Genomic DNA, 22,437 nt, shown 5'->3' on the forward strand with positions numbered 1-22,437 from the left:
GTTGTTAAGACTTAAAGAATCCCCAATATACATTATCCTTTTTCCTCTGAATCTTTTCATGAAGTTTTTTCCATCAAATCTGCAAAATTATAATAATTAATATGAATTTGATATATTGTACTCCCTTCGTCCACTATTGGCACAACCCTTAAAAAAATAAAAATATAAGGTGCAATTTGATTAATATAACCCTACTATCAATCATTATTAAAATTGTTTGTACTTTTTGAAAACTGTAAAAACAACTTTTTTCACATTAAAGTAGTCTTGTAACATTAAAATGACCAGTACTTTCTGAAACCAGTAGTTATGTACTTCCTCTGTCCCTATTTACTTGTCCATTTTGACAAATCAAGAAAGGACAAAAAAAAATTCCTACTATACCCTCAATAAATTACATTGAAAAAGGTAAAACTTTTTGAAAATATTAAATTTTTAATTCATCCACTTCATAATTAATAGGGGTAAAGTGGTAAACTCACTATGTCAATAATTATTTTCTTAATAGGTGTGTCAATTCAAAAGTGAACAAGTAATTAGGGACAGAGGGATTAATTATTAAGGGAAGAATTGAAAAAAAGTGACTAATTGTTTAAATTGACAATTAATTTTGAATAACTATTTTTAGTATACCTGACAAACAATAGTGAACGGAGAGAGTATTATACAATTAATTACATTAATCATATATATTAATTAGTAGACGATAGTAATTAATAAATCAAGTAATGATAAAATGTCATATTCATGACAATTTTTCAAGTGAGCGTATGAATGATAATATGACTTTATACAAAATTTGAATGATTCATAACCATTAATTAACAACTAATAAGTAGTCGCAAAAGAAAAAAAAAATCCATACCTCGATTAAGCAGCAACATAAAAAAGAGAAAAATACGAACCTTGATAAGACACAACCCTGGGTTGCCATCTATATTTAAGATAATCAAGATTAGGTTTGCCATATTTGATGCAATCAAATTCCTTTCTTATGAATGGACAAGTTGTTGAATTATACAATGGATATGAATTATCAAAAACCCAACTTCCTTCGAATAAATCACAACTCTTTCGGCTAATATTAGTGACTACCTCATGAGCATATGCTTCTGATAAGCAAAAATTTACTATTATAACAACAAAAATATGAGTAATATTTAGAAAAAGGCCAAATCTTTCAACTACTTTACCCATTGAAAAAAAAAGATGGAGAGATATATTTGAAAGCTAATTTTTGGCTCTATATATAATCAAGAGGTTCTATTTGAAAGTTATTGGATGATATTTCTCATAAAATTAAAAATTAATTATCTTCTAAGACGTGATATAACATGCATGTAGTACTAATTTAGAATTAGGATTGATACCATTTTTAAATATTATGTTTCAATATTTTCACATGTAGCACACATGGTAAACTCACATAGAGGAATCACGCATCTCCTTATTCTCAATTTTTACTTTCTCCCCGTCTAGATTTACGCGACACTTTTTAAATTTTAAAATTCAATAAACAAAAATTTTACTGTAAGTTTTTTATATACCTTTTAAATATTTTTAAATAATTATTTATTTTGACTTATATTACTTTTTATGTATTTTTCAAATATGTAAATTTTGTTTCAAAAAGTTTAAACTTTTTATACTTGAATTCACAGTCAAAATTAAATTGTTTAACTTTCAAAATCGAATTGTGCAACATAAATTGAATTATGGGAGTACTATTTATATTATTCCTCGTTCTTGCATGTCTGTAATTTTAAAATAAATTGGCATAAAATAAAGTCAAAACATTCTAATAAATCATATAATAAAGAAAAATTAAAAAAACGACACTGGTATTGCAGATGTTGTCTAACCCCTTCTCACATTTAAAAAAATTAATAGTTATTATTTTATTATAAATAAGGGATCAGGAAAAAGAAAAAAAATAATTAAAAAAAGATAGTGAGAATTAAACTCACACATATCATAGGAGAATTTATAACGAGTTAAGTTCACAAATAGTCAATTTAGGACATCGTATAAGTTATATTCATAGTGTATTAAAATTTATTTTAACTACTTTTCAAATATTTCAAACATTCGAACTCGAAGTTATAAAAAATCTTGTTTAAAGTTGGGAGGTCATTTACATGATTAAACTTCATGTATATATGTTTGAAGGTGATATATGAACAAATCTATGCCCAAAAATAACATTATTATTTGAATTTCAACAATCAATAAAGATTTGACGCTCAAAAACTAAGTTGGGAGTCCTAGTATTGAGTATTTTTCTTGCTTCACTTGATAGTTCTTCAAAATTGGTTGCTTGTATCATTCGTTCAATATTTTTTAAAACAAAATTGGTCAACTATTATATCAATTATTATTTTCTTAATAAATATGTCAATTCAAAATGGACTAGTAATTAGAGACAGAGAAAATAGTTGATTGCCCTTTTGGAACATGTGTATGTACTTGATAATTATTCATCCCGTGTTGAATGTCCTCTATCGGACATATTTTTTTTACATATATATATATTTTTGTTAAAAGAAGAATTTTACTTTATATATATCAGAAATGATTATGCACAATGTCAGTTCATAATTTATTTACAATTTATTTAGCCCAATTTTTCTAAAATTCGGTCATATATTTACTAAAGAAATTAATGGCCGACGCAAACTTTCTCTTCTTCTTCGTTGCTTCTCCTTTTTAAAAAACTAAAAAAATTTACGTGAATTTTTTCGTGCGAATGTATCAAATATTCGAAACATCGAGAGGATTGCATATCTAAAATTTGAGAGTGTTTAATTAGAAGTGATTTTGAGTTGGTCGATATTGAATAGATAATATTTACTTCATGTATAAAAAAAACTTTTTGAGTGTATCATAATATATGGTCAATGTATACCAAATGTATATGTAAGTTATATTTAATTTTTTGAGTGTATCTTAATGTATAATTAATGTATACTTTCTATGACTTTTGACTATTTTTTATATAAAGAAAAACATGACTATATTTATTATAAATTAATTATCTTATTGTATATATTTAAAATTGTCCTTAAATATTATGCATCAATACAAATATAATGGCATCATTTCTGCCTAATACCATAAGAATTACAATCCATATAATTTAAAGGTAATCTTGTTAGTTCCGCATGACTAACATCTAGAGTCAGATTTCAAATTAAATTTTAGGGGTTCAATTATTAAAACTCTTAGCAACAAATTTATTATATTTTTAAAATTATAAATTTTGACATATTATTTACTTTTAGTGAATTTTATATATAAGCTTATATTTTATAACGAAAGTATTAAATTTAGATGACCTCGATAACAAAATATATTGCATTCCCCTCTAATTATCAACCACCAACTCCATGGCACAGGCCCAACTACCAACACATAGCCTTTTCACACTATTTTTTGCTTAAAATTCTAGAATGAAATCATAAATAGATAACAAAAATTGTTACAAATTTACAATTACAAGCAAAGTTGTACCCATTAATTAGTAACATTCTTACTAGCTTTTGGTTATATCGTTCTAATTTTATCGGATGTCCCACGATCACTTACTAGCGTCTAGCTAGTTAGTTCATGGTCGGATCTTAAGGCATAATATCCAAAATTGCATAATATGCTATCAATAGAGGTAACGAAATTATGGTGCCAACAATCACCCTGAAATTAAGAAAAATTAAATGTCATTAATAACTTTGATTTAATAAGTAGAAAAACAACTATAAACCTTACATAATCTAATTAAATTTTTATTTTTTCAAATGTATTAAAAAGTTAAATAGGACTTACGCAGTGCTAAGTACATCAGCATGAAGTCCATATTCTTGAGCATATACGAAAGATGTCACTGCTTGGGGTAATGCAGCCTGCAAAAAAAATAAAAAATACAAAACTTTTAATAATTTCATTATATTAATTTTAAGAACCATAACAATTTTATGATTAAAAGTTATGAAATCAATATATATTGATGCACCTGAATGTCAAATCATGTAGTGCAATATTTTTAAGATAATGTCAATATTATTAAACTAAAAATTTAAGTAAATATTTATAAATGAAATAATAAAATATAAGTTCATATAAATAATGAATATAAATTTTTTATGATTACATATTCAGTTTAGCAAATCAATAGATACTGGTTAATTATTTTTTTTTCAATTTTACCTTTATTATTAAGTAACCATTTTTCAAGACTATTGAAATACTAGTAATTAATTTGGATTTCCAGAATACAGTTTATAAGGGTAACATGGTAAAATAACCATTTCCTTTAAGGAGAATGCAAAATACAATTTGAACAGATAAAAGGGAACAAAAGAAATATATATTATATAATTAATTATAACTATAGTGTATGCTCCGAGCCCTTTGTAACACGCATCAACTATGAGGACAACAAATTACTCATAATATCGTATCATTTATAAGATAATTACAAATAAATAATAGTTAAAAGTTGAAATATTAATTTAGTAGTTAATTACCTGAATAATCGCGATACGTAAAACATTTCCTCTCAAGCCCAATACAACACAACCAAGTGCCATTGTTGCTGGTCCAACAACAAATCTCAAAATCATTGCATAAATTGTCAATGCAGCTCCACATGCAATTATTTTCCCTTGCAAAGCCATGAATAATCCTAAAAATAAAATTAAAAAGAGAAAACACTCTTGTTTAGTGAAAAAGAATGACATTAATTAGTCTCTAATTATTTGTCCACTTTTGAATTATCACACCTATTAAGAAAATAATGATTGACATAATGAGTTTACCATTTTATTCCTATTAATTATGAAGTAGATAAATTAAAATTTTAAGATTTTCAAGAAGTTCTACCTTTTCAAAAATTAATTACTTGAGGGTATAATAGGTAAAAAAAAATGGTCCTTTCTTGATTTGTCAAAATGAACAAGTAAAAAAGAAAAATTGGACAAGTAATTAGAAACAAAAGGAGTACTTAAATTAGCCGAGCTTTTGGGAAGTCAGAAGCGTGTGTTTTTTGTGAGTTTAGATGCTTGAGTAATCTTTCAGGAGACGTTTGGTTTATGAAATAAGATAGAATATCTCACGATTAAGTTTGAAATTAAATTTCAACTTTGTTTGGTTACAGTGAAGGTATAAATAATCTCTCGATAAATTTATACCTCAAACTTGATGTTACTGATTTGTCCCACCTTGGAAGTGGAATAAATTAATCCAAAAATTATGATCTCGAGATAATTTTCTCTGGTAACCAAATAGAAAAATAAGTGTTTTTAATTAAGTAGTAATTGAACGATTAAAACTATTTTTGAAGCAGAAAAAGTACTCTAGTTTCTTTTCCTAAATAAACACTTTTTGGAATTTTGTATTTTAAAAATTTGACCAAATAAATTACAAATTTCGATAATTTTAATGAGAAGTCATTTTTGGTCAAAATAAGTTCATAAAAAGAGCAAAACTGGTTGTTAGTTAAACAAAAAAATCAGAAGTTATTTAATGCTAGTCTTTATTTCATTAAATAAAGGATCAAAAGTTATAAATTGCTATTTTTACATTAATTAAAAAAGACACTTACCCATACTAAACATGGCTACTCCACTACCAGCCTTTGACATTATCAAAATGGATCCCTCTATTATGCTTGGCATTCTAAAATGCCACCTGAAAAAACAACTAAAATAAGCTAAAACGATACTTATTTTAATACAGTAACTTGGAGCGGGAAAAAGAAAACACTTTAATACAACCAAACATGAAAATGAAAAATATATCTTTTTAGAAAAAAGTATTTGTAAATAAAATTTACTAAAAACTACTATAGTTAGTTACAAAAGTTCTGATAACAAGGGAGTTCAACAAAATACATTAATGTCACACCTATTATTTCTCTAATGTCAAGGCTAATAAATTTCTTATATATGTCCAAAAAATCATTATTTTTCCTTATCTGCATGTCCTTCGCTACACCGTGGCTAGGTGATCCTCACAATAAATCATCTCAGTATCAAAGAAAAACTTTACGTATTTAGCTCATCAGAATATCAAGTTAACACGTAAAGAACTGAATTAAATAAATAAAAGTATGTTCATACGTACCTGCTAGCTACAAGAGCCCAAAAGAGACCAAGAAAACAAGCATAAGAATTTGGATTCTTAGCAAGTTTAGTAGAAACAGCTTTCATCAAAGGCCAAAATGCCAGCTCAGCATTATTAATATTCCTCATTTGTGTAGTAGTATTAATATTTCCCAATTCAACAGAATTATTATTAGCAATTCCATTAATATTATTATTCATTTTTGTTTTCCAAAACTCAAGTGCAAATAACAATGAAGTTAACCACAACAAAGCTTGAATCACAGCTGCTTGAACAACAAGATCAACACCTAAATCCCCATACATAGCCTTCATTAATGGGACACCAACAACAAGTGTGTTATTCAAAGTGGACAAAGAAAAAGTTGTTATACCCCAAGAAAAACTCCCTTTTCTATAAAAGTTAGCCCATAAGACGAGGATCAGAATCACTAAGGCTTTAGCAATTACGTCACCGGTTAGAAAAAGGTAATTGAGGTTGTAAGGGTTGATATTAGCTATGAATTGGAAATTGAAAAATGGGAGGATGAAAAAGCAATTGAATCTATTAATGGTGTCACATTGTTCTGGCTTAAACATGTGCCACCATTTTACTGAACCATAGCCTAAAATAAGTGCTACATAAAGTGGCATCATCCCAACCACCACCTTGTATATATCATCCCAACCTATCATGTTCAATTTTAATTTGTGAATTTTGAAGGTTTTTTGTGAATTTGTTTTTTTTGTATGGAGATTGTGATTTCATGGAAGTAAATATATATATAGAGAAAAGTTTGGAGTTTTTTACACAAATGGTCCCTTAAGTTTGAAGGTAGGTTTGTTTTGGTCCCTATTGTATTACTCAAAGCAATTATGGCCCTTTAAGTTTGAAAAACTAAACACTTTTGGTCCAACTAACGGAATATTAATGAAAACGGGATATTAAAAATGGCAAAAATGTCATTTGACCATTTTAAAAAAGTAATTTAGATTGAGATTTTCTTCCCAAATCTCATAGTAATATATTCACCTCTAGTCACCAAAAATTAAAATATGCATGATAAAGAGAATTATTGCAAAATAAAATTCTTTTGATTTGAAAGATTTTCATTTACGAAATAGATATTTATAGTTGTGTTTTTTCTTTTTCTTTCCCGATCAAATTTCAAGTTCGTTTTACCTCTCTTGATTGACAAAACGTTATTCAATTATGATTATAGAGGGGATCAATGAATTTGGGCGATAACAGCCACCCGATTGCATCGTTATTAATTTAGCTTGGACATTACGTATAAAAATACATAACAATTTCGTTAGTGCTATGCATATTAAACACTAATACTAGATCTAAGAGTATAGTAACTAACAATTTACATTAGCTTAAACTTTTAATTACTTCCATGATTTTAAACAATTAAAATAGGGCCTAAATTCGAACCAAGCACTCATCTAGTTGTTTAATTGTTTGACTTGGTGTTTTCATATGTTTTGAATTTAATTAAGACAATGTTTGATACAGATTTATAAGTCAATCAAATCAATTTATAATTATTTTTGTTTTATCAATATGTACAAGTCAAGTATTTATAAGTCAGAAAATCAATCAAAAGTCCTAAATTTTCCACCTGGCTTATAATTTTGTAGTTTATATACATTTTTTATTTGATCAAATTCTAATTAACCCTAGTATGTTTTATAATCACAAATACAATTCTTAAGATATAAGTTTAGATAATCTCACTATTATGTTTATAACATTATATCATTCATCTTTTTTAATATGAAAATACTTTTAAATTAATAAAGTGGAATTCGAGAAAGAGTTGGTGTCTATATATTGTATAAAAAAAAATTATAATCTTTTTTTTCATTCAATGTACTAATTAATTAATACGAGTTTCATCACTTCTATTCAAAAACTTTTTAACTCCTAAAAATATTTTAAAAATATTTAATACTTATCAACTACTTTTAATCGATCAGTTTAGTTTCAGTGTCATTGGTTGCGTAAAATTTCTACACTTTTGCAGAGCAAAACAATTTCTTCAAGTAAAACTAATACTTCCTAATTAATAATATGAAAGATATTGATTGTGAATATAGTTTTTTTCTTCTTCAAATACTCCATTAAAATGAGAGTATGTCTTTTTATAAATACGTGATCTTGATTCCACTTGTGAGATTATACTAAATTTGTTAAGGATTTATTAAAAATAATTTCTTTATTTTTACAAGATAATAATAAAACTATTTACATTCCACTCTATTAATACTCCACTTGTGATATCACGCTGAATATGTTATTGTTATTATTGTCGTTATCGTCCTCCTTGGTCAATAAATGATAACACAAAAGTTGACATTTTATGACGTGGAGCAGTAAAGTGAATCACAAAACTTAACTGAAAAAGGCAAAAGTCCTAAAATGAGTGATCCTTTGAGAAGTCCTCGCGTTGCACTTGTCCTATAAAAGTTGTGGTAGCTAGGATGGATAGCACCCACTCTTACTTATAAATTCCGAGTTCGAATCTATGGAAAAAAAATTCTACTATATTTAAAAGTGTTTTTCTCTTTAATTAGTCTTACGTGGCACAAATTCAAATCAGATTAGATTTCAAACACTAAATGAAAAAAAAAAAAACTTAGATGAAGAAAAAATATTCCCCACAAGAAATGAGAGAACAAGGAATTTATTCAATCACATTTTATCCACAAAAATATTCACCAGCTGTGGCATCATAAGATATAATTAATTTAACAATCAATTCAAATCGACCACCCAATTCATAATTTTGTTTAAAAGACATTTTAATTCAAATTTATACTAGCAGTTCTTTTATTGAAATAATATAAAATTGTCAAATTGATGGATGAAATGTAAAAGTTGTGTTCTCCACTAATGTTGTTGCTAATGATGAATTTTAAAACAAAGATTAACACATCATAGAGCATTAAGTGGTCAAAAAATAGGTAACAATTAGTGGATGGCTAAACATAATTAAGACGTCATTAATTCCATCAAAAGTAATTTTTGAGAGAATCCAAGTGCGGAAAATGGTATTAATTCTGGTTTTGATTCCAATTAAATGCAACCACTATCACTAGTACTAGTATATTCCAAATGTTTAAAAAGTGACTTTTGTTCATCTTCATTTTTTAATAGTCATCATAATATAATATCTTGAAATTTAAAACTTTATGATAATAATAAAATAAGGAACATATGCTTAAGTTGAAACATGTATACATATAGCGTGTCGTCATTTGATTTGGAGTTAAATTTATTTAATATACAAATAATTTACTAGATATATTCCATTAATAAATATCAAGATCATGATATATTTTTTGGCGTAAGACTTTTTAACTTAATTTCAATTGATATTTAAGTTTTTTTAAATTTGGGTGTACTCAAGTAAATATTTAAATTTGTAAAAGATTGAACAAGTAGACACACATACTACATGACAGTTCACATGAGATACACCCAAACTGATTTATAGAATGCCACGTAATGCGTGTGTGTCTACTTGTTCAATTTTATATAAATTTAAGCGTCTACTTAAACATATCCAAAATTGAAAGATTTAAATGTCAGTTAAAACCTAAAAAATACGTATTATGCATATATTCTTTGACAAACTCACAACAAATCCCCCGGACACTAAAAATGCATCTTACAGATATATGAATTTCTTATGGTTGGAACAAAAAATTGGAAAAAGACACCATTAGGACAAGCATAATTTACGTACACACAATCAAGAATATTATTATTAATTATAATTGAAGAGAAGAAGGGTAAATCAATGAATTTTAATGAACCATTCGTTGATAGGGGCGGAGTCAGCATATTGTTAGGGATTCATTCGAACTTTTTTTAGTGGAAATATTATTGTTTATATATGATTAGCTCCTTCGATTAGTTCGTGTGTTTCCTTCTTCAAATTTTGAACTCCTTATTAAAGAATTTAACTCTATCACGATTGATGTATGTTGATTATTGCACGTTTTAGCCTATAATATAATGTGATATTATTTGGGTTTTATTTACTTGTGTGATTTTCGAACAAATTTCGCACTATTAAAAGTATTTAGCGCACCTAATTATAATCTTTTTATTTTTATTATTATTTATTGGAGTTTTATTTACAATTTTACACATGACACGCTCAACAATAAGAAGTTAAGAACAATAACATATAAAATTATGCTTCATCTTGCTTTCGAAGAGAGCTTATAATCTACTCTCTCTCTCTATTCGTTTTTATCTAATTTATTCATAAAATTATATATATATATATATATATACTTGTCCAATTTTTAAAATTAAGATAATTTATCATTTTCTTCTATCATATCTTTTTTTTAAAATAAAATAGTATTGATATAATAAATAGATAAACATTGACAGCGGATGTAATATGGAAGAAAACTATGACCATCAATTGAACAAGTTGACTATCAGAAATTAAGTGGAAGCTCTCAAGGAAAACAAGAAGAAGTTTATAACATGATTCATATATAGTTTATTATACTTAATTGCACATTTCTTTTCCACTTGTATTTATTAATTCTCTCTATAGGTTACGATAATTATATTTTGTCTCACTAATTAATAACTTCATACTCCTTCCGTCTCATTTTATATGTCACCTTTTTATTTGAACTTGCATTAAAAAATGAGGTAATTTTACCCTTATGCCCTTATTTAATGTTTTCTTAAGACAACTTTATAATAAATGATGAATATGTTAGATTTCAAAAATATAAATGCATTTGGATGACTATTTAAATTTTAGAGTTTATTTTTAGAGCCAAAATTTTTCACCAATTGATCCAAAAAATTTTAAAAATCAAGTTTTTTCCACCTCAATTTTCCTATATATTTTGTGTAAAATGTTTTCTTATATTTTTATATATAAATTCTTAAAGCAAACATGACAACATCACAAAATTCCTTTGAACTTTTTGAAATGCCATCTTCCTTGATAAAATTTATTGAAGCTTCAACTTTTAAGATTATTTTTGAATTTTTTTTTCATCTTTTATTTGTAATTTGTTTGTTGATATTTTTTTTCAAAATCATATTTTATAGAATAAGTAGTGAATAAAGAAAGTACTTAATTAATGAATGAAGTACTCTCCCAATGAAATTAACTACTTGTAGATTTCCTAGGTTAGTCAAAGTAAATACATTTTCAAGATTAATTAATTAATCTATCAAGGGTATAATGGACAAAATATGGTAATTTATGCATAAATTTTATAAAATGACATATATTGTGGTCCAACTATTTTTAGAAATGAATGACATATAAAATGGGACGGAGGAAGTATCAAATATCATGTCAATTATAGCTAGATACATATATTTTTACTACCAAATATACTATGAAATATCGATACATATATAGGGAGAGAGGAGAGAGGCGAACAAGATAAGAGGGAGTCAATCGAGAGAGTCAATGTATCCTAATACATGTGAATCACACTAGATACATGTATATTTGATATCATATATACTGAAATACATTTTGATATACAGATACATAGGGAGAGAGGCGAGGTAGATAGGGAGAGAGACAAGGAGAAAAACACGAGAGAGGCGAGCGAGAGAGTCATCATTGTATCCAAATACAAGCGAATCAATTTGAATACATTGTATCTGAAATATATTACACCTAATAAATTGTTAACTCCATGTATCCGAGATACATATATCTAGGGATCAAAATCTAACACGGATGGTAATTCTAAAACTCCGAGGAAGGCAAATAATTAGGCTCTAAACAAGTGAGATTTGTGTTGTTTGTCCTTATATTAAAAATAGATGTTCATTTTCTTTCTTGTGAAATTTTAAAAAATCAGACATAATTTGTCACTTAAGACCTAATTTACCTTTTGAAAACAACTAAATTTTCATTCCTGGAAAATAATAATCAAGATGAAAAAAATAGTGATAAGTAAAAAAATTTTATTTCAATAATTTATGTAAGGATTACAATCTTAACGAAAAATTCAATTATTTAAAAACGTAATTATCTGATTCTTCTCCTCACGATCGTCAACTCAAGAGTTTTGCTTTATTCTTGAATGATAAATCGATGGAATAATTATTGGAATTTCACCACAAATGTGGAACCAAGCATTGATCACAATTATTGAGGTATGAAAACTTGCGTCGCATAATTTAGATACGAAGAATTCTTTGTATGCGGAATACTTGCGAATCACCATCAAAGAACAAAGATTCTTTATGTATTTCTCTTCTTCTTTTTTCCGTGGTCTTATGAATACCCTTTTATATAGGCACGAACTAGGATTTAACGGTATTTGGTCTCCAAGTCATTCTAAATATCTCGAGCTTCACGAGTATGAATTAGGCTCATCTTATCAATTTAACAAACTGACCCAAACTTCATTTAAGTCATATAATTTTAACTTAAACATTAATCTAATTTCATCAACCAATAATTTAACTTGATAGACATATTAAGAATTTAAATTTAATCCAAAATTTAATATGTCGGGATAGTTGACAAGTACTAGTCTAATAGAGAAATAAAGTGTGTCAATTACTGTATAGTCCCACTAATTTTAACTCCACATTTGGAGTATATATATGTTGTCTGTATAAAAAGAATGTGAATATGGCATATGCAATAACAATAATAATAACACTAAAGTAGTATTCCACTTGTGCATGCTGGCAAACTTATAATTTACTTTGAACTTCATATATATCATAGTGCATGCCACAATATTATATATTCTATTTTCAAATCCACAGTTTAGGATTCCCATTTTCTATGTAGATAAACATACTTTTCTGTGTACAATCACTCAATTGAGAAAAACAAAAACAAAAGGTGCATCTATTTGTAGGGTTCGGAGAAAGACTCGGATTGTAAGAGTTTATTGTACGTAGCTAACATTATTTTGTATTTCTGCAAGAGGTTGTTTTCACTTCTCGAACTCCTAGTCACGTGATAGCAACTAATATACTAATTACGTCAGGCTCCTGATCTTCCCGTTAAAAAACTTATTTTACTTTAAAATTACGAGTTTAGAATATAATATTTAATAAATTCTAAAAAAAATTAAGCTTTTCAAAAATCAAATAAATTTATGTCTTACTCACCTTAAAATCTTCCAAATATGTATACATTAGTGTGCAGTTTGATTGTTTTTTTAATTTACTTATTCAATCTACTTGCTAGAATTTTCACGTATTTTATTTACTTATTGATTTGAATTCATAATGTATGAATTAAAGATATAAATATTTATCATCCGAGCAATCTGTCATGGTTAATTCTCTGCCATCAAATTTCACTTTAAATATTAATTAAAAAAATGCTCTATAAAGTAAAGTGAGTACTAGAAGTATACTGTTTTGATTTGTCATAATTTAGTGTAATTAGGTTTGACTTATATAATAGTGATAAATATTAAATAAATAGAAAGTGATCAAATAGTATAATCATTTGTCAGGAATCAACAAAGAAACCTCTTTATGCTCATTTAAATAGAGTTTTTCTAGTACTCACTTTATTAAATAAAGAAAATTACGGAGAATGACCTTGAGAAAAAAAATACTGCAGTATTGTCAAAGGGAATTGATTTATTAATAATTCTGAGACATATATATATATATAGATATAATTCCTAACTAAAAATTGAAAAAATATGCTATTAACTTGTCAGTAAAATTCAAATAATGAATAAAAGAACTAACTCCTAAATTCAAGTCACATAAGACTCTAATAAAATAATTTTAAAAATCTAAAAATAGCTAACTGTTTTATTTCTGTAATATTCTGAGACATATTCTCAACACTCCTCCTTGGATCAGGAATTGTAGATTGTTGTCTCATCTGAAATTGACCTTGTGAACAAATCTGTCAATTCATCTTTTGTCTTGCAAGGCTTGTGTGCATCTTCTATTGGATTAAATGAGAAACTTTTACCTCTCATTTCAATTTGTAAAATCTCTTGCTTAGTAGAATCAAAGATTCGATAATATTTGTCCCCAAATAATAATTTAAATCCTTTTTCTATTTACTGACCAACACTAAACAAACTTTTATCGATATCAGGCACATAAAGAACATCTGAAACTATTTTTGTACCTGAATTTGTTTTAATTGCAACAGACCTTTTTCCTTTTGCAGGAATACAATCACCATTTTCAATTTTGACTTTCTTATTTTTCATAGGAATGAACTCTTTAAAAAGATTTCTTTCATATGTTACGTGATTTGTACAACCACTATCAATCATTCAAAAATCAGATTTTTTTTTGTTGAAAAACAAGTTGCCACAAATAAGTGGTCTTCTTCTTCTTCTTCAGTAGTGACTTAGGCAATTGCTTCATCTTTTTAAAATTGTTTCATGACCAAGTTGTTTGCAGATCCTGTATTGTGCATCTGGTCTTTTCCAACATTTATATAGAGGATGTCTATTTTTTTCACAGTGCTGACAAGGTGGGTAATTTTTCAACAATTTAGCCTTGCTTTGAGTTTTGTGGCTGGCTACTAATGCTCCTTCAACCATGCCTTCTTGCCTCATAAGTCTACTTTATTCCTGAGCGTGCAAAGAATTTAACAATTTTGTCAAGGTAATTTTGGACAGATCTTGCGTGTTTTTCAAGATAGTTATGCATGCTTTATATCTTTTGGGCACTATAACAAGAACTTTTTCAACAATTCTTGTATCTTTAAATTCAGTTCCTAGTAATCTTACCTTGTTGACAATACCAAGCAATTTGTCAGAGTATTCCTTGACTGTTTCTGACTCTTTCATTCTCTGCAATTCGAATTCCCTCATTAAATTTAATACCTTCATTCCTCGTATTCTTTCATCTCCAACATATTCTTTCTTCAGATAATTCCAAATTTATTTTGGTGATGTGAGAGTCATGATTTTTGTGAAAGTAGTTGTCAAAACAGTAGCAAACAAAGTTATTTTTGCCTTCGACTTAATGGTTTTCTTTTCCTTGTGACTCTTGATTTGGGCCACGGTGAGAATATTTAGCAGCGAATTAATTTCTTAATCCTCTTCAACGACTTTCCAAAGATAAAGAGCCTCCAAGTAGGTTTTCATTCTCACAACCCATAGTTAATAATTCTCACTATCAAAAATAGGAGGAGCCATGCGTCGGAATCCATTTTTCTACTTATAGGCCCTCAAGAAGAATGCTCTGATACCAATTGTTGGTTTTTTTTAATGAAGAAAATTAAGAAAATAACAGAGAAAGACTTTGAGAGAAAAAATATTGTAGTATTGTCAAAGGGAATTGATTTATTAATAATTCAGAGACATCCATTTATAGATATAATTCCTAACTAAAAATAGAAAAATATGCTACTAACTTATCAGCAAAATTTAAATAACAAATAAAAGAACTAACTCCTAAATTCAAGTCACATAGGACTCTAATAAAATAATTTTAAAAATCTAAAAATAGCTAACTGTTTTATTTCTGCAATATCCTGAGGCATATTCTCAACAATATATTAATCCTAATACTTTGATCTTTACATAAATTGAAATTTAAAAAGTACAATATTAAAATGGTAAAAAATTTAGTTGCCTCCTATTTCTGCAATTTAGTCTGAATTTCAAAGATTTCCCCAATCCGAATGTACATTTATCATATGTCTAAATATTGAAGATCTACCCAACCCAAAAAAGGGGAGGTATATTTAGGACATGTTCGGTACGAATGAAATTATTTTCGTAAAAAATAAATTAATTTTATATAAGTAAAAAATATTATTCTAAAAATATTTTTATATAATATAAACAAATACGATGAAAGATGGATAAAGGTAGAAACATGGTGCGGGTCAAAAGTTATGGGGTTAGGGGTGAAGTCGTAAAGATAAAGTGTATTGAAGGATGGATAGAACACAATTAATATAAAATATCATATTTAAAACTTATTTTAACTAAAGAAAATACTTTTAGAAAATTTGAAAAATACTTTTCAAAGAATATTTTTCAACATAGTGAACATACCCTAGATTTGGTAAAGTTTTAGATTAGGAACAAGACATGCATTTAATTATCATTATAGAGGTAGGTGGAAACTACGTAGTCTGGTGACTAGGGGCTGATGTACAGTGTTTCCAGGGGGGTCATCCGACCCCCTCGGTAAAAAAATTACACTATATATTAAAGATCACTTTTTTAATGTACATGTATATATTTAAAATTGAACCACCTGAATATATATTAAAGGAGTAGCCCAACGGTTGAGGGGGTTCAAGATTTCGCTTAAGTGAGCTTTGGGTCGCAGGATCGATTCCAGGCAGCAACATTTTTTTTTCTTGTTGTAATTTTAAGCAATTTTGCAGGCATTAGTTTTTTAAGTGTTTTTTTTATTAAATATAGATAGACCAAACGACCCCGTTTTTAAAGTCATAACTAATTAAAAAATTTATATTTAAAATCTCTAATGGAAAAGTCAACAAATAAAAAAATCCCTCTTTTGTAGGGATTGCAATATAATATTTTCCCTATTCTTTCTCGTTCAACTTCAGCCTTCAGGTTTTGTTGTCGCTCGCTGGCCGTTGCTGCAATCCCGCTTGTTGTTGACTTGCTGCCGCCTGTTGCTGCTACTTGCTGCCGCTGGTGGAGAGGTGGTGGTCCTCCGTGGATTAATTTCATTCTCTCCTTCAGGCTCCATTTGTGATGGCAACCTCTGTAAAAAAATTTATTTTCAGAATTCTATGCTTTGATTCTGGTATTTGTTGATGTGCTATTTTATTTAGCTGATTGAACTCGGATATTCACTTCTCTTAACAATTTTTTATTTTTCATATGAAAATTTTAGTTCTATTCACTGATTATGAAAGTTATAATTTTATTTGTTTGGGCTTATTTGTTGATTTTAAGATGTCCATTACGTGTTTGATGAAATGTCAGAAAGATTTGCCAACTTTCTTATTTTCTTTTTTAAATTTGGGTTTGAATAGATCCAATGTTGCACTCATTTAACAATACATTAAGAAGAATTTGGTTACTGGATAGATTAAAATAAAGTCAAAGTAGGATTATCTTTGCCTTCTTCTAAAGTTTGGTATCCAGGAGAGGCACCATTCTCATTGCATTGGTATCATAAAAATTTTAATATTGTGTTGACTCTAAATTCTGTATTCACCTCTCTCTAAATATATATAATTTCCTATTTAAAGTTAAGAGTAAGTTGAAGTATTGATTAACTATTTTATACCTCCTGGGAATGGTGCCGTAAACTTGGACTAATAACACTTAACATTTTTTGGTGTTGGGGTGAATTTGGTATTCTTTGATGTTCTTATCAAAGAAACTGCAAGATTTTGAAGCCTTATTTAAGAGTAAAACCACGTGCTTGGCATATTTATTTTTGTGCTGTGAGATTTTTGACAGAAATGGATGGAAAGAGGAATCTTGCAACTTTCTAAATAGTATAAGGATGTTTTTTGTGCAATGAGATAATACAAGGATGTACCTTATATTTAGGCCATAGTTAAAGGATGAATTTAGCCCAAAACTCGGCATTCAACATTTGTTCAGTGGATATTAACTTTTATTTATGAGATTCAAACTTTTGTTCATGGTCTATAATTTTGTTTTGGTCCTTATTGCATATTTAATTTTTGTAAGTTCTGACTAAATTTTTATTTTACGATTCAGTCTCAATATTCAATGAAGAAGTAATTTATACAAGTACTGAAATCAACTTTAGCCTCTCAAAGTCATAGTCAATCTAATCAAAAAGAAAATACTAATCATTCAGAAGTGTCGTTAGATTCTTCTCAAGAATTTGATTTGAGTTCTTTAAAAGTTTGATCCTGGTGAAAGAACATCAATATTGAACTATCATCCAAAACCACCGTGATGTTATTAGAAGAGCATACCTTTTGAATGGTCCTTGTCAACCTCGTTTGGCGGTGCAAGAGTATCCTCAAACAAATATTTTTGGATCAATACGTCGTTTTAATCATGAATGGTTTGATGATATATATCATAATTGGTTGGAGTATAGTGTTAGTAAAGATGCAGTCTATTGTTTGTATTGCTATCTTTTTAAAGATCATAACACTAATCAAGGAGGAAGGGAGATATTTTCAACTATAGGATTTAAGAGTTGGAACAAAAAGGGTGATTTTGACAAACATATTGGTCTACCGAATAGCATACATAATCAATCAAAAAAGAAATGTCAAGATTTACTACAACAACGGCGGTCTATTCAATTTGCATTTGAGAGGCAATCTAATCAACTTAAAAATGGATATTATATGCGCTTAAGTGCGTCAGTTGATGTAGTAAGACTTCTCATAAGTCGGAGATTTGTATTTCGAGGTCATGATGAATCTAAATCATCACTTAGTAGGGGTAGCTTTCTTGAAATTCTCTCATGGTATGCAAAAAAATGTGATAAAATTTGTGATTATGTTTTGAAACATGCTCGTGTAAATGACCAAATAACTTCTCCAATGATTCAAAAAGATATTGTGAGTGCATGTAAGATAGAGACCGTTAAAGCTATTATTAAGGAATTAAATGATGACTACTTTGCTTTACTAGTTGATGAATCCTTTGATGTGTCACGCAAGGAGCAAATGGCTATCGTATTTCGTTATATTGATAGAATGGGATTTGTAATGGAGCGACTTATTGACATTGTTCATGTTGAAATTACTAGTGCTTCATCTTTAAAGGAGGCAATTTTCAATTTACTTGCTCAACATTCTTTGAGTCCATCAAGTGTGCGTGGACAATGTTACGATGGGGCAAGTAATATGCAAGGTGAGACCAATGGCCTTAAAATGTTGATTAGACGAGAAAGTAAATCGGCTCATTCAATCCATTGCTTTGCTCATCAACTTCAACTAACTCTTGTTGGGGTCTCTAAAAAGTGTGTTGAAGTGGGAAAACTTGTAGTATTGATCTCAAATATTTTTAATGTATTGGGATCTTCTTTTAAGCGTATGGATAATTTACGAGATTCTCAAAAATCAACAATTCAAGTGGCATTAGATATGGGTGAACTTACAACCGGTAGGGGCTTGAATCAACAACTTGGTCTTTCAAGAGCTTGTGATACTCGTTGGGGATCTCATTATAAATCCTTTAACAATTTTATTATTTTGTTTGGCTCTATTCTTGAGGTTCTTGAATCACTTGCTCTTGATGCAAGGAGTATGGATGAAAGAGCCAAGGCAATGGGACATCTTGAAGCTTGTCAAACATTTGAGATTGCGTTTATGTTGCATTTGATGAGAGATGTCTTAGCAATCACAAATGAGCTTAATAAATGCTTACAAAAAAAAGAGCAAGATATTGCAAATGCCATGCTACTTGTTGAAGTAGCAAAGAGAAGGTTGCAAGTCTTAAGAGATGATGAATGGGATTCTCTTATTGCCAAGGTATCTACATTTTGTATCAAACATGATGTTTTGATACCTAACTTTGAGGAGCCATATGTTAGCTCTTTAAGATCCCGGCGGAAACTTGCTAACTACACAATCTTACATCATTATCGTGTTGAAGTATTTTGCAATATCATTGATTGACAACTTCAAGAACTTAATGATCGTTTTGATGAGGTGACTATCGATTTGCTCCATGGAATTGCTTGCTTGAATCCAATTAACTCATTTTCAAGTTTTGACATAAGAAAAGTAATGAGAATGGCTGAATTATATCCAGATGACTTTGATGAATCCAATATGAGTATTCTTGAGAATCAACTTGCAAGTTACATTGTTGATGTTCGTGATGTTGATGAAAGGTTCTCCGATCTAAATGGGCTTTGTGATCTTTCCAAAAGATTAGTTCAGACAAAGATACATTCAAATTATCCTCTTGTATTTCGCTTAGTGAAACTTGCTCTACTTTTACCAGTTGCCATTGCCTCCGTTGAAAGAGCTTTTTCGGTAATGAAATTTATCAAGAATGACTTGCGAGTCAAATGAGTGATGATTTTTTTAGTGGTTGTTTGGTGCCTTATTTAGAAAAAGATGTATTTGATAAGATTTCTAATGATGTTATTATTAAGACATTTCAAGATATGTAAAACCTCGTAAGAATACAATTGTAAAAATGTATGTAGTTGTATTTTCAAAATGTAAAACTATGTTTTGATAGGTTTATCCGCATGTTTGGTTTCTTAACCTCCCTTCAAGGTTGTGTAGTTTTGTAATGTAATGAAGTCATTTTATGCCAAAAAGAATTTTTGTGAAGAAATAGTATTTTCGCTTTGATTTGTGTTTTTTGTTAGTACGTCTTTCTAATGTTAAATTTGTGCTTGCTCTCCATTTGCACTTTCAAGAGCCGAAGAGAATTCTAAAGGAATTGAAGAACTTTTTGAATGAGTTGTGCTACTTTATTATCATTTTATAGATATGTACTTTAAATTTGTTTCTTAAAATAAGTTGTAATTGTAAGAAATTATTTGAACTAAGGATTTTTTTGTCAACCCGTTTGTTAATCAATCCGTTCATATATGACCCGATCCGTTTATTTATGAATAATATTAGCGTGTTTAATTTTTTCTTTTGAACCCCCTTGATAGAATTCCTGCCTCCGCCATTACTGGTGGCAAAGACATAAATTACAAAGAGTAATCAAAATTTAATTTTCTATAATTTTAAAAAATAAAATACATATGTATTTAAGAGTTGGGTTTTATTATGAGTTAAAAAAAAAACAATAAGAAAGTGATAAAATGGTATACGCATGTGAAACCAACTAAGTGTTTTTTAAAACCTTATAGTATAACTAGATACAAAAGTCTAGACAAATTCGGTCTCAAGATATATTATTTTATTTATTTTAAATTTTATGATTTTGTTGTTACTTAATTTTATAATATTTTAAACGTTCTTTTTAAATAATATATGTGACACATATGATATTTTGAGATTTAATCAATTTTTTAATATACTTTAAGTACATCATTTTAAAATAATATATGTTGTTTCTCATGTCCTAATTTATACGTGGCACATGTGAAATTTTGAGAATTAATCAATTTTTAAATATATTTTTAAATACTTTCAGATGTGTTTTATAGTACTCTTAACATAATTTTCAAATAATAAATGTTACTTATGTTGTCTCAATTTATGTGGCACATGTGAAATTTTGAGAGTTAATCACATTTTAATATGTTTTTCAAATATTTTAGGTTGTTAATTATTGTGCTTTCACTTTTTACTTTTTGAAAGTGCATTCAAATTCTAAATATCTTTTGCGAAATGTATGGCTGAATTTCTACTACTAATATATAAGTGACAATAAGCACACCGGGCGTCAACACGTATATTTCATCACATATGTCAACATGTATGCTTTAATTGCGTGTTTCACCACATATTGAGCCACTTAGGTTGTTGGATTGGAGAGTGACACTACATGTCAAAGGTCTCCGCTTCAAACCTGAGGTCCACAATGGACAATGAAATAAAAATAATATTGTCACTCATGTTTGAATCGGAGACCGGTGACATGTAGTGCCAAGCTCCAACCAACAGCCCAAGTAGCTAAATATGCACATAATTGTTTATTACCACTTATATATTAATAGTGTCAAGCTCCAATCAACAAGCCAAATAGCTAAATACGCTCATAACTGTTTATTACCACTTATATATTAGTAGTAGATATACCCACTCTTTTTCACCTATATTTATTATAATGTCAATATTTTGGTAACTTTTTTTACGCGGACACTCAAGAATTAGTGCATTTCCATGAGTGAAGACGAAGGAAGAATCTCAAAGTATTTTAAAATTACATGGAGGAATATTTCCCAAAAAAATTCAAAGCTTTCTAATATTTCCATTTTCCATGTCATTTTTTTGTTATTGATATTTTCAGGAGAAATATATTGCAACTGTTTCATTTTATACTATGGGAATTCATTGAATAAAAAAGTTAGCAAAGAAAATACGAACTTTTAACGCTTAAAACTTGTGATATTAAATATGTCATGACATTTTTATTTGGTTGCTATATAAATTATGTCATCAAGAATAAATAAATAAATAAATAAATAAAAAGAAAAATTAAGTAAATTCCAAATATAAAGATGTCATTTTTAGAAGAAAAAAACAATTAACCCGAAAAAGGTGTCTCAATTCTTTATACAATCTTACCAAATAAGCACAAGTTTATAAAATCGCATAATACACTATCACTAAGATATTCTTTAAAAAATATAATATTTATTGATCAACCTTTAATTCAATAAAAAATAAAATTAAACATAAGTTGTGGTGTCTTTAATATAATCCACCCACATAGTATGGACAATATTCTCATTATGAACTTGCATTTC

The 22,437-nt window shown here is 28.2% G+C and overlaps 2 protein-coding genes across 2 annotated transcripts; one reads left to right on the plus strand and one right to left on the minus strand.

Annotated features, from left to right (window-relative positions):
• Positions 1-3,442: 3,442 nt before the first annotated feature.
• LOC102585800 (putative auxin efflux carrier component 8) lies at positions 3,443-6,829 on the minus strand. Its single transcript, XM_006345296.2, has 5 exons — positions 6,118-6,829; positions 5,597-5,682; positions 4,521-4,678; positions 3,820-3,896; positions 3,443-3,690 (listed from the first exon to the last, which is right to left on the minus strand). The coding sequence occupies exons 1-5, from the start codon at positions 6,789-6,791 to the stop codon at positions 3,618-3,620; spliced, it is 1,068 nt and encodes a 355-aa protein (XP_006345358.1). The 5' UTR covers positions 6,792-6,829; the 3' UTR covers positions 3,443-3,617.
• A 12,007-nt stretch (positions 6,830-18,836) lies between these two features.
• On the plus strand, positions 18,837-19,693 carry LOC102598602 (uncharacterized). The gene is made up of 2 exons (XM_006345410.2): positions 18,837-18,902; positions 19,265-19,693. The coding sequence occupies exons 1-2, from the start codon at positions 18,882-18,884 to the stop codon at positions 19,667-19,669; spliced, it is 426 nt and encodes a 141-aa protein (XP_006345472.1). The 5' UTR covers positions 18,837-18,881; the 3' UTR covers positions 19,670-19,693.
• Positions 19,694-22,437: the final 2,744 nt, after the last annotated feature.

This window comes from Solanum tuberosum, unplaced genomic scaffold, assembly GCF_000226075.1.
Source record: "Solanum tuberosum cultivar DM 1-3 516 R44 unplaced genomic scaffold, SolTub_3.0 scf00068, whole genome shotgun sequence".
Taxonomy (NCBI): Eukaryota; Viridiplantae; Streptophyta; class Magnoliopsida; order Solanales; family Solanaceae; genus Solanum; species Solanum tuberosum.